Genomic DNA, 14,646 nt, shown 5'->3' on the forward strand with positions numbered 1-14,646 from the left:
CCAGACTGCAAAGTATCCTTGGGAAAAGCCATCCGAATTTGGATGTTAATAAGGAAAATCATTTTTGCTCATCTTTCTGGTAAAAAATCAGCAAACACAGCAAATGCAGAGATGTGAAGTTTCTTATTTCCCTTTTACGTTTCCTTCTCTTTTTAATTTCCTTCCTCATCAAATCACATTCTTTTCTAATATCCTTAAAAGTTAAAGTGAGCAGAAATGAATGTTCTGGTTTTGTTTGTTTGTTTGTTTGTTTTTTACTTTTTACTCCAGATATAACCACAGACTCCCTGTTTTGGGATCAGGCCTACTTTCAGTTCACAGCAGAGCTTTCAGAGAGCTCCTGCTTTAATAAATAAACATCTCACCCACCTGCAAAAACAACATTTTTCAAATTGAGTTACTTTTTAATGTAAAGCTTTGGCCAGATTATTTTATGCCTTCATAAATATAAATATTTTTTCCAAAAGCATTTTTAAAAATAAAATATCACTCCTTATTGTTCAATAGTGCATGTTAATGCAAATTGTTAAGAAGGACCTGTATTGCAAACATCCTTGAATATTATTGGTGGTATTGTACTGATACTTAATATATATTATATCATTTATTTTTTCATTAATAATACACTTCTTTATGTTTACTTTATAGATGAAGGTTCAGAAAATATACTTTCCAAGCCAATTTTGTTTTATTGTCTCAGATGTGAAACATGTACAAAACTTTAAATATATATATATAATATATACATAATTACATAATATATAATCATATAATTATAACAATATGATTATGTAATACAATAACAATATAATGCAATAATTATTATAATTATAATTTATATATAATTATGTAATATTAATATTAATCAGTATAATAATATAAGCTCTAGGTTATGATTTCCAACCTTTTTTTTTTTTTGTACTGGGGATTGAACCCAGGGGCAGTTAACCACTGAGCCATATCCCCAGCCTTTTTTATTTTTTATTTTGAGACATGGTCTTGCTAAATTGCTTAGAGCCTACCTAAATTTTTGAGACTGGCTTTGAAGTTGAGCCGCTGGGATTACTGGTGTTCACCTATTTTAATGCACCCATGTCAATTTCATTGAAATAGTCACAGACTTGAAAACTTCAAATTTAGTCAGGCTCAGTGTTGCATGCCTGTAGTCCCAGAGACTCAGGAGGCTGAGACAGGAGGATCAGAGTTCAAAGCCAGCTTCAGCAAGGGTGAGGCACTAAGCAACTCAGGGAGAGCATGTCTCTAAATAAAATTTAAAGTAGGGCTGGGACAAGGCTCAGTGGTTGAGTGCCCCTGAGTTCAATTCCTGGTACAAAAAACAAAAAAAACAAAAAAAAAAAAACAAAACAAAACAAAAACCTTGGAATTTACTGGATTAATAGCATACAGTTAAACACATGGCAGAGCTGGAATCTGAACCTAGATATATTTGACTAGAAACCAAAACACTATCCTGTCTGTGTATATGGTCCACAGAAACCTCAAACATAATATGTCCAAAGCCAAACTCATTTCTCCAAAATCCCACCTGACTGATGTTTTCCCTACTAGGTTCTCTTATTTAAGGGCACTACTGTGTACCAAATTGCTGAAGCCAAGTATCTTGGAATAATCTTAGACTTTCTCTCATCACCTCCTTTTCCCCCTACCTCCACCAACCTCTCTCTTCCAATCCCCACTTTCTTTTAAAAAATCCATCCCATCTTCCTACTATGGCTTTAGGTTAGCCTGACAGCACTTCCTTACTATATTATTATAATGGCTTCCCAACTCGCCCATCTGCTTCCATTCTTGTTTTCTGATTTATTTAAGCCAAATGTTTATGGGCCCAGTACCCATGTGGAGATGAATAACACCTCATTTATCCAGAGGTCAGTCTTCCGATTGATTCAGTCTTTTATTTGTTTTGGAACTGGGGATTGAACCCAGAGGAGCTTTACCACTGAGCCACATCCCCAGCCCTTTTTATTTTATTTTATTTTTTTATTTTGAGACAGGGTCTTGCTAGGTTGCTTAGGGCTTCATTAATTTGCTGAGGCTGGCTTTGAACTTGAAATTCTCTTCCCCCAGCTTCTCAAACTGCTGGGATTACAGACATGTGCCACTGCATCCAGCTCAATCACCTGTGAGGAAAGGTGTAAGGAAACCCCAAATAGTAATTCCAAATCCATATTAGGCAGAGTCTGTCATTCCGTGGTTTACTGGCTTCCTATTTAAAATGAAGTTAGCTAGCTTAGTTTATGATTATTTTATAGTCTGAAGCAGATTTAGAAGCAGTAAACTTCAGTGTTTAAGTACTGCTAGTGAATAGCCATTCAAAGCTTCGCTAAGAATCTTAGAGCAGCAACATCTAATCACCAAGTAGCTAACGCAAAATCCAGAATCACAAACCCTGTGCAAGACCTGCTGAATCAAAATGTACATTTTAATAAGGTCCCTAGGTAATTTGTAGGAACACTAAAGTTTTAGATGCACTGAGTTAAACCAAATTAGAAAATCAAGTTCCAACAAATTGTGGGTAATAATCATGTTTCCAATAAGACCCACATAGGCATTGTAAAAAATAAGCTGTTAAGAAATTTTAGATGACTGAATTGCTTTTTAAAAAAAGTTTATATCAGGACATGTTCATGAAAGTTCTACAATGCATTGGTTATAACCTGGGATATCAGTTGGAAACAGCTAGAAAGGGAAATTGACACTAACCATCCATACCAAAACCTGTTTATAATATTCTCTAGCTATTAAAATTCATAGGTGTACCTATGAGTGTCTCACATTCATGAGATTGGTTTACATAGAAAAACATTAAGAATTAGTAAGTGTTTCTTGACCTTTTAACCAATTTAACTGTGATATTAGGGGCTAATGAATATCTCTGGAGGTCAAAGTACTCACTATAATAATGAATTTTTTACTCTCATGCTGTATATTAATATAAATTTTAGCTGGGCATGCAGTGCACAACTGTAATCCCAGCTGTTTGGTGGGCTGAAGCAGGAGGGTTCCAAGTTTGAGGCTAGCCTGGGCAGCTTAGTGAGACAATATCAAGATAAAAATTAAAAATAAAAGGGCTGGAGATGTAGCTTAATGGTAGGGTTCTTTGCCTAGAATATGAGAAGTCCTGGGTTTAATCCCTAGTACCACAAAAAATTTATATTGTTTAATGTGTTTAAAATACCAAAAAGTTACTTCACATAGAAGCAATAGGCAGAGTAAAAAACTAAAAAAAATTATATCTTTTTAAGTTCTTTAAGATCCTTTAAGTTCTTTAAAATATTTCATAAATGAATAAAAACTACATGTAGGGGGAATAAGGAATGCTCAAAGCATTCCAGTTGTCTCTATAAAGATACTTTTACTGCATTACCTGGAAACCATGTGTGTTTTTAAGATAACAAAACCTGAGTGAGTTCCATTAAACATACAGATAATCAAAAAAAACCCTTTCTTTTTTTTTCTTATCATGTCCAACCGCAAGAATTGTATCCTAATTAGAAAAATTAATACTCCATGTATGCATAATGTCAAAATTTACTCTACTGTCATGTATATTTAAAATGAACAAATAAAAACCCCATCTTTCTTAAATTGGCAATTCCCTATACAGAAAAATATTATCTAATGCCACAGGTAAAAGAATCAGCTAATACTTGGAGTATTATGTGACAGTATATAATAAAGAGTCTGATGGTCAAGCTAAAGTATATCAAATGATAAAAGAGAGGTAGTAAGAAAATTCAAGGTGGCATGGATTTCTTCTACTTGCTATATACTCAAGAGAATCCAAAACAAATATGCACACAAAGACTTGTATGTGGATGTGCATAGTAGCATTATGTATAATGATCAGAAAGTTGGAATAATCTAACGGTTCATTTCATTAACTGATGAGTGGATAACCAAATGTGGTAAATCCATGTAATGGAAGATGATTCAGCAATGAAAACAAACATATTACTGATATATGCTACAACATGGAGGAACCTCAAAACCATTATGCCAATGGGATGCCAGTCACAAAAGGCCATATATTGTATGATTCTGTTTATATGAAATGTCCAGAATAGGCAAATCTATTGAGAACAGAAGTCTCTCACCAGTCACAGAATTGGTGATTGATTGTGTGGGGCTGGAAATGGGAGCAGGTATTAACTGCAAATAGGCATTTTGGAATTTGGGACAATGGAATCTTGAAAAACTGGATTGTGATAAGAGTTGTATAACTCTATGCATTTGCTAAACACATTTATAAAGAGTACATTGTTATGTAGATTACATATCAATACAGCTGTTAAAATTTCAACAAGGGCAAAAATGCTCCCCCCAAAGAACCCTTATGAAACTTGAAATAAAATGAACTCTAAGTATCTAGGCACAGACACGCCTCTCTGGCATATTTTCATGTAAGATGTGTACATTTGGTTTGATAATCATGGTTCTGAGGTATTCCAAGCACTTAAGTATTCTTCACATGTTTGACAAAAGAAAGAGATACACTTAACTCATTAACAACATCCTAATGATCACACAAAGAAAAGTTTGCGGGAAAAATTTTAAGTTACTAAAAAATTCTTGTCATGGGTAGTATAAATTAGGATTGGTATCAAGATCTTTTTTTAACATCAAATTACTGTTAACTTCATTATTTTTTTTAGTTTTGGCTTTTTAAAAAATTTTTATTGATTTTTTTAGTCAAACATGACAGTAGAATGCATTTTGATATATAATACATACATAGAATGTAAATACATCAATCATATTGTCTATTCTATTCTGCTGCCCTTCCTATCCTCCCTACTCCTCCCCTCCTCTCCCATCCTTTCTGTCTATCCAATCTAATGTGACACATTTTTAAAAATTTTTTCTCATTACAACATCATATATGTATTCTGTATAACAATGAGGTTCTCCTCCCATCTTCTGTGCAACTCCCCTTCTCCCTCTTTTTCCCTCTCACCTCTCTTCCCTATTTAGTGGTAGTCTTCTTCTCATGCTTAACTTCATTATTGACTTTGCTAATATCTAAAAATTCATTGTTAGTTCAGTGATATTATAATTATAGCACGTACTTTCTATGTAATAAAATATGTAAATATACATTATAAGTTTTAGTTTTGGGCCATTTACATCCAACAAATTCTTCTAAAACGCAGGCATATTATATATGAAAGGTTAGTATATGATAGCTATATTAAATACCAGACACAAACTTTTATTGGAATATTTTATTTACATTTTATATTTAAAGAGAATCAATACAAATTGGGATATATTTACAGCATTTCAAATCAGTGTACAAGAATGCAATGTTTTCATTCTACATTCAGCAAAAAAAAAATACATGTCTGTTCTATTTTTGTCTAAATTATGCTGGAATTTGCACTGGAAACAAAATGAAAAGAAAAGACAAGCCACACAGAATACAAATAAAGTGCATTTTTAAATAGCTCTATTTAACTTTGGTGGATGAAGCTTCAAACTTTGTATTAAGGCACCTGGAAGTCCCCCCTCCCCATCAATTCTTTTTCAAACACCAAGAATTCACAAAAATTATAGCTACATGGACAGAATTTTTGTTTAATGTAATTTTAGCCCATTAGGCCAAATGTAAACTCAATTGTCAAAGTTAACATTGTTTGGAAAACATTTTCTATAGATTAATTTTACAGACATTTTCTGTAGACTAATTCATGCACAAGTCAATCAACAATTTTTGTGTGACTTACTGTCATTAACATTTTCAAATAGTATGGTGGTTTACATACTGTGCTTTTGAAAATGCTATAAGTATGAGAAATAGTTATGCAATATTTCTGTAAGAAACCTCTATAATCTTGTGTCAAGTGGTGTCACAATATATCAATCAATCAATCAACCAATTCAATCCACATTCTCTGATAAATTATGCTTGATACTCTCATGAAGTACATTTAGCTTAATTTTAAAAAGAATAAAAAGTTAAAATGAATATTTTGCTTTAATTTTGCTCTATCAACTTAATGATTTTAAATAGACATTTCATGAAGTACTAGCCTAAATTTGCATTGCTTTTTACATTAAAATTCCAGATCAATATAAGCACCTGGAGGAAAAACCCTGACACATATAGCCCAAGCTAAAGTAGTATTATTTTAATTAAGATGCTATCATAAAATAAAGTGATTATAGCTACTCCACATTTTAAAAGCAATATATTTTTATAAGAAAATTGTTATAAATGAAAAACATGATTATTTGAAGACATGTTTGAATGTTTAAAAATGTTGCTATCACTATTTTAGTGAGAGGAAACTTGCCTATGAAAAACATTATAATGAGTTTGTGGAAAAAAGTTAATAGGTTAAATATTTTAAGCCATTTAACTATAGTATAATATTAGTCATCTCAGCACTTTCAATATCATTCTTACTTTATTAGGTTTATCCAGTTCATTAATAGTAAACTAAGTCCTGATTGGCAGTCCTGTTATTATTAAAGGTTCAAATTTTCTATTTACACAGATTTTATGATTTAATCTCTCGCACAGCAGTTTCTTGATCAGGAGTTTCATCTTCTTCAAAGGTTGGGTTGTCAACATGAGGAACTACATCCACTGCCACAGAACTTGCTTCATGGTTTACCAGCTGTAGATTTTCATCTTTGAAAAGAAATGATATTTTAGGACAACCTCACCCTTCTATTAAGACAAAATTAAACATTCTTTTCCAAGGAGCCTTTCTTATTTAATTCAATTATACTCTGGTTGTTACACTCGCTCTCTGCTCCTCTAGTGATTATTGATTAATGCTATGTTCTACATAAAGCATGTATATAGCATTATTATGTTGATTTGATTTATAATTATTTATTTTGATTCATGTATCTGTGTTTAATTTATATCTAGATTATAGCCTCCTTAAGAGGAAAAGTTACATCTTTTATTTCTTTTCTACACTAAACACAACAGTTCTTAAACCTGATTGCATATTGTTAGCAATTAGGCACTACTAAAAATTATTGAATCTTTTTGTGTGTGTGTGTGTGTGTGGTGATAGTGTAAATCAATCCCATGGGCTCACACATATTAGGTAAGATATTTACCACTGAACTATACCCCCAGCCACCAATGTGTCTTCATATACATAAAGTAATATAGATGTTTTAACTCAACCAATAAGTTGAGGGTGCCCACAGTGGAATATAAATAGTAACAAATGGAACTAATGATATTGTAAATGAAATATATAACCATCTAATGTGGGTGGGACAGAAAATAACTATACCTAAAAAACTTTGGAAAAGAGTACTTTGACTTCATCCTATTAGTTTTAAAACAAAAAGAACAGTATACAAGTCAGTGAATTGTTTTACAGAAAAGTGTAAATAAGCAATGCTGAAACTATTTGTACTCTAGAACTAAAAAAATAAGTAAATATATTTTGAACTAGGACTGGCTTTCTTTCACTGTCAGAGGAAGGAATTACAAATAAAGAAATGGAGAAGCTAGATGAACCCTGAAGTTTTAGAATGGAATCAGATGTATCAAGATGAGCTCATTGTTTCTCAGACAGATGATAGATAGATAAATAGATAGATAGATAGATAGATAGATAAATAGATAGGTGTATGTTTATATTTGTCTGAGTAAATACATGTATTTCCTAGCCTTATTCAATGAAAGGGACAATAAAAATGACACCATAGTAGCAATAAACATGCTTAGTGCCCAGAACTTGGTTTTGCAATGTGGGTCTCCAATAAAAGGATCTCTGAAGAAATGGCCAATTCTAGGGCTAGGACAGACAGTGTATAAGAATAACTAAGAGTCTAGCCTATGGATCAGCAAACTATAGCCCACAAAGCCAAATGCATAGCTAAGAATGATTTTTACATTTTAAAAAAGATTTCAATATAATCAAATCCCTCTCCTGAAATTACACACAAAAAAGAATATGTAACAGAGATTTATGGCTTTCAGAGCATAAAATATTTACTATATAGCCCTTTACAGAAAAAACAATGCCCGCAACAGATCTAGAACATCCAGAAATAGCAAACAGTAAGGAAGTTCAAAGATCCATGAAGAGCTGGGGTTGTGGCTCAGTGGTAGAGCACTTGCTTAGTATGCATGAGGCACTGGGTTCAATTCTCAGCACCACATTAAAAAAAAACAATAAAATAAAGAAATTGTGTCCACCTAAACTAAAAAATTATTATTAAAAAAAAGATCAATGAAGCCAGGGGAAGTGGTGCATGCCTGTAATTCCAACAACTTGGGAGGCTGAGGCAGGATGATCACAACTTTGGGGCCAGCCTTGACAACTTAGTAGAACTCTAAGCACCTTAGTGAAACCCTATCTCAAAATAAAAAATAAGCAGGACTGGAGGGTATCGCTCAGTGGTAAAGCCCCCCCTAGGTTCAATACCCAATACCAAAATAAAATAAATAAAAAAGAAAGAGCAATGAACCTAACTTAAACAAGTTCCCAATGACCAAATCTAGGATGATATGGACAATAGACAAATCATGAGAATAATATAGGTTGAAAAAATACCTACATTATAATACTACAAATAAGTGATTGAATAAATAAACAAAAAAGAATAATGACCTAATTAGAAGTTTAATTAATAAATGTAGAAAAATGATGAAAATAGAAAATCATTACTTGGCAAACACTTCAGTAGTAATTATTGCAAGCAAGAAGCAATGATGATTGCTAAAATTAGTAGGTAAAGGAATCATGAGAAACAGAATATCTGCATAGTTTCCAGGTGTGTCTCCATAAGATATTAAATAATTATGAAAGGAAAATAGTAATATTAAAGAGAGAAATTTGGCAGACACTACTTTTAAGCAAAGTTAAAATCATTAGTAATAAGAATATCATGTGCTTTATAATTTGGGTCATTGAGAAGCACATAACATAACTTCTCTATTATTCTTACCAGAAATGGACAATGGATTTAATCATCAGAAAATAGCAGATAAGCCTAAATTGATGGACATTCTGCAAAAAAAACTGATAGGTAGTTTTTGAAAGTGTCAGTGCCATGAAAGACAAAAACAAGGAACCATTACAGACTGGAGATTAAGGAGGTAGGAGATTAAATGTAATATAGGATCTTGGGACATTTATGGGTCTGTTGAAATTTGAGTAAGGTTGGTCTTTATTTTAGGTAATAATATTTCATCCATTAACTTTCTGGATTGAATGACTATATACACTTATGTAAGATGTTAACATGTGGGGAAACTGGGCATATGAGTATTCTTCAAATGATGTTTCAAACATTTTTTCTGTCAGCTAATCTAAAATTATTTCAAGTTAAAATTTAAAAATACCTGTACTTTGGCCCCATTCTTTATAGATTCTGATTTAACTGCTCTGAGGTACAGCCTAGGCATCAGTAATGTTTAAAATATCTCCAAGTGATTCCTATGTGTAGCCAGGGTTGACAACTAGGAGTCTTACTCCATCATTCCCAAAGTGTGATCCCCGGACCAGCAGTATCAGTATCATTTGGAAACTTATTAGAAATTCACTGTCAAGTACTATCCCAGGCCCACTGAGTCAGAAATTCTGGTGGTGGGCTCTCTGTTTTTAACAAGCTATCCAGGTGACTTGATGAGTACTTAAATTTGAAGAGCAGTATTTTATTTATTTGTTTGGAAATGGGGATTGAACCCAGAGATTCTTAACCACTGAACTACATCCTTAGCCTTTTATAATTTTTATTTTGAAACAAGGTCTCACTAAGTTGCTTAGGGTCTTGCTAAGTTTCTAAGGCCATCCTTGAACTTGAGATCCTCCTGCTTCAGCCTCCCAAATTGCTAGGATTACAGGTGTACACCACCATGCCTGGCTCCCCCTTACTTCATTATTTTAATAGAACTTTGCCCAATGATTTGACACACAGATAGGAATGAATGTGCTTACAAAGTTTTGCAAATCAACTATCACAAGAATCAATAGCTAATATGTAAGATTCCCAAACTAGTAATATATAACCATAGACAGAATTGAATCTATTCAAAATTGTCCCTTATTCAACACAAATCTCTGTGTTTACTATTTTAGCAGGCTGTATTTTAAGTTGCTGAACAAACAATGGTGAATATAAGACACTCTCCCTACCCAAAGGAACTTTAAACATTTGTAATAAAATTCTGTACAATAAATAAAGTGACAGAAATTCTATGGAAACAGATAGGAGGGCCTTGCATACAAACCAAATTTATTGGGAGAGGAATAGCAGGGATGGGCAAAGATAATGGCTCAAACTCTGTGGAATTAAGGTTGGAAATTCAGGAAAAGAATCAAGAAAAAGGATACTGAATCAATAGGAATGGACAGCAGGAAGAATCTAGGGTATCCTCAATTTCTTGTTTGGGACACCTGCATGGTTGTTACCATTATTCATTCAGGAAAGGATTATAGGAGGAATATGGATCATTATTTCATTTGCTTTTCAAATTCTCTGCAAAATCAGCTTAACCCATTCCCCACCTGACCCCCACAAGAACAGAACAGAACACACAAGGAGCTTGGAAATTTTTTTGAACCTCAGCATAGGTGGAATTATCGTGTTCACTGTCTTTTATCTTCACTGAATTCGGTTACCACACAATTATAGGAACACAACATCATCTGGACAAATAGACTGTAGTTCTCTATTATAGCTAGAGTAATCAATAGATTATTAAGACTCTTATGACTTATACTCAGAAATGTCTGAAGACTAGATTACAAGAAATATAAGCTTTGCTTTTGCATGGTAGTTCCCTCATGACTTCTTCAGAAATGATATGTATGGCACTGATAAGCCTACAGAGGGCAAAGGTTTTCGTCAGAGGAAGCTGAAATTTTCACAAGCCATCTTTTTCTTCTACATTTATGCTAAAATTAGATTATCTCAAAATAATAATTATGGAAAATCTTTTTTTTTTTTTGGTATCAGGGATTGCACTCAGGGGCACTCAACCACTGAGCCACATCCCCAGCCCTATTTTGTATTTTATTTAGAGAAAGGGTCTCAAGGAGTTGCTTAGCACCTCACCATTGCTGAGGCTGGCTTTGAACTCAGGATCCTCCTTTCTCAGCCTCCTGAGTTGCTGGGATTATAGGTGTGTGTCACTATGCCTAGCTGGAAAAACTTGTTTTTTTTTTGTTTGTTTTTTTTTTTTTTAGATATTTTTTAGTTGAAGATGGACACAATATTTTTACTTTATTAACTTATTTTATGTGGTGCTGAGGATTGAACCCAGTGCCTCACACATGTGAGGCAAGTGCACTACCACTGAGCTACAACCCAGCCCTGGAAAAACTTTCAAACCAACAGAAAACAAGAAAAAGTTTGAGTTTAAACAAGGGGAAATAGATTTATAGGTGTATTTTCTCTTTATAGGGAAAAAAGTAACAAAATTCTCTAAATTTTCTCCATTGATATATAAAACTGCTAAGTTACAATACCAGTTCACATGAATTCCGAATATAATAATCAAATTTAGTTTCTAAGTTTATTCATTTCACGGTACACAGTCAACAGGTGGCAGCACATACCATTTTAAACATAGTTCCTATCTACAAAAGATGGTTTCTGAGAAATTGGATATAAATTGAGCTTCAGTAAATCAGATTCCATTTTATCATTTCAGGATTCCTTTATCATACTTTCTGATTTGTCTGTAATAAGCAATGGCTTCTAGTTTTATTTTTGATACCTGGGATCAAACCCCCAGAACCTTAACTACTGAGCCACATCCCCAGCCCTTTTTATTTTATTTTAGAGACAAGAGTGTCACTAAGTTGCTTAGAGTATTGCTAAGTTACTGAGGCAGGCCTCCCAACTTGTAAGCCTCCTGCTTCAGCCTCCCAAGTTGTTGCCATGATGCCTGACAAACAATGCCTTCTAAAATTTAAAGTTAAAATGAACTCCTTAGTCTCAGTAAGTAGTTAATAAGTACATATTTCAATGGGTCAGAGGGATGTTTCCCTTTTTTGTGAATAATACTCAATCCTGATGCATTTCATCTATTTCAGGGGCTTTTGAATTTGTATATACATTAATTAAGGCAGGAATGCATTCTTTCTTGCATCATTTTAAGAAGAAAAAAACCTGAAATTTGTTAATGGGTGAATGAAACAAATGTTAAAATGTAGGAGCACTCAGATGAACATATGATCCAAAGTGGATCATCTGTGAGTCATTTGTTGCCTTTCAGTATGGTGCTTACTTGCTGACTGCACATGTTCCTCCAGGGGTGGTTCATCTGTTCCTTGAACTGAAGCATATCCAGATGACGCAGTCTCACTACGATTATCCTCTTCATGGGGAGAGGCACTATTTGATGCGTCATTGGATACAGGGACTTGTAAGGAAACTGATCCATCTTCAACATCCACCTTTGGAAAGCATTTGAACAAGTTAAGATTATCAGAGTACATACTTTTCTTCATACGTCATTATAAAATTTCTTCATAAGTGACTCATTAGAACAATGTTTCATAACCTTTTAACCTACAATATCTTTTGATAATTGTTATGATTTGGGTGTGAGGCGTCCCCCAAAAGCTCACATGTGAGACAATGCGAGCGGGTTCAAAGGAGAAATGATCAGGTTGTGAGAGCCTTATCAGCAAACTAATCCCTGATTGGATTAATTTAGTAACTGAAGGCAGGTGGGGTGTGGCTAAAGGAGCTGGGGCATTAGGGGCATGACTTTGGGGTTTATATTTGTATTTGGCAAATAATATAATGGAGAGCTCTCTCTGCTTCCGGACCATCATGTAAGCTGTTTCCCTCTGCCACATTCTTCTACCATGTTGTTCTGCCTCACCTAGAGACCTGAGGAACAAAGCCTGCTGTCTATGGATTGAGACCTCTGAAACCATGAGCCCTCAAATAATCTTTTCCTCTTTTACAGTTGTTCTGGTTGGGTCCTTTTAGTTACAGCAATAACAACCACAACAACAACAAACACCGAACTAAAAAATAATTATAAGAAAAATCCCCCTCTTGCTGACCCCAGTCAGAGCAGTAATTGGGTCCAACAATGGGGTGCACATCTGATGTTCATTTGAATGATCCCATCACCTCATAACATAATGCCTGATACCACATGGGCACTTAAAAATACCTATGTATCTGTATCTATATATGTATCATGCTATCCCCTAATAGAAATGAGAAGTGCTGTTATCCATGTATCTCTACAAGTTATGAAGATTTTATTGAGCTTGATTTTTATTTTACCTTAAAAAAGTTTTTTTCACTTACCAAATATGAAATTATAATTTATTATCTATTACATATTTTTTTTCAAATTACACATGCTCATGTAACAAATTTGGTCACTATGCAATAATATAATGGAAGCAGAAAGGAGGATGACAAATTGTTAGTTTATATGATCATCACTTCAAATTCTGACCAAATGCTAAGTCCATTTGAGTAGAGGGAGGAAGAAGGAAAATGGAGATGGTCAAAGATGCAACCTCACTCACTATCTCTATGATGTAAATATGTATAGTTTTAGGTGTAAACTATATGTCTAAAAATAATATTGTTATTTTCCTGAATGCTCTTGCACATAAATAACATACTGCTTAAGTTCCTTAATATAAATGGTAAAGAGTGATGTTTACCTCAATTCCCAAAGCTTTGAGAATGTCACATTTGCACATGGGGCAAGTCCTATGTTCTAACAGCCATGGGTCAACACATGTCTTATGGAAAATATGGCTAATAAGGGAGAAAATGCATAATTTAGTTATAAGATGTAACACAACAACACTTTGCCTAACATTTATTAGCAGGCTGTAGCACAACTTAGTCTTTGAATGGATGTTTTTTTTCTTTTAAAAATGCACTATTAATACAAAGAACAAGCCACAGAAATAAAAATTGAAATTTCTTCATATAGTACTTTTAAATATAAACCATATTATTTTAGTTTCAAAAAACGATTTTCAGTACACATTACTTGAAAATGCCTAACAACCTGAGTTAAGACTGTTCAGTATTTCAAATGTTACACAATTGAAATTATAAATTCTTTAATTGTAAAATGGTATAGTCGTTCTTAACAACACAGTACAAAATACTGTGTACAACATGATACTGAAGCTTTAACCAATATAATATGTTCCAAGAACACTTCTATTCAACAGCTAAAAGAAAGAGTGGTAAGAGTCTTAAGAATAATCTTCAGGAAAGAATAATTTTAAAAAAGCAAACAAAAACCTTGAGTGAAGACTTCTAAATTGGTGCTTATAAATCTATTTTACTTTTTTATCAATGGAATTATTATAATGCATTTAAAACCAAATAATCTAGTATTGCCTTTGTGTGTGTGCATGTATGTGTGTGTAAGAGTGTGTGTGTGTGTGTGTGTGTGTGTGTGTGTGTATGTGTGTGTTCTGCTGACTAATTCTCAGTTGTGTATCAAATCAGTTCAGAATAAATTGTACTGGATTGTGGAAAGTATACAATTGGACTTCTACCAATTTCAGTTTTATTTTTTTTTTGTGGTACTGGCAATTGAACCCAGGATTGCTTTTTCACTGAATTGCATCCTCATCCCTTTGTTTTATTTTGTATTTTGAGTCAGGGTCTTGCTAAATTGTCTGATGAGCCTCAAAT

The 14,646-nt window shown here is 33.5% G+C and overlaps 1 protein-coding gene across 2 annotated transcripts in view; it reads right to left on the reverse strand.

The window, feature by feature from the left end:
• Positions 1–5,231: 5,231 nt before the first annotated feature.
• Positions 5,232–14,646, reverse strand: part of Rnf128 (ring finger protein 128) — a 100,018-nt gene continuing 90,603 nt past the window's right edge. For both annotated transcript variants that reach the window (XM_040283920.2, XM_005323386.4), the window contains exons 5-7: positions 13,650–13,746; positions 12,239–12,407; positions 5,232–6,658 (exon numbers count right to left, since the gene is read on the reverse strand). In XM_040283920.2, coding sequence (XP_040139854.1) covers positions 6,525–6,658; positions 12,239–12,407; positions 13,650–13,746 — 400 coding nt within the window. In that variant the 3' untranslated portion in view covers positions 5,232–6,524. The remainder of the gene's footprint in view (positions 6,659–12,238; positions 12,408–13,649; positions 13,747–14,646) is intronic.

Source organism: Ictidomys tridecemlineatus, chromosome X, assembly GCF_052094955.1.
Source record: "Ictidomys tridecemlineatus isolate mIctTri1 chromosome X, mIctTri1.hap1, whole genome shotgun sequence".
NCBI classification, from domain to species: Eukaryota; Metazoa; Chordata; class Mammalia; order Rodentia; family Sciuridae; genus Ictidomys; species Ictidomys tridecemlineatus.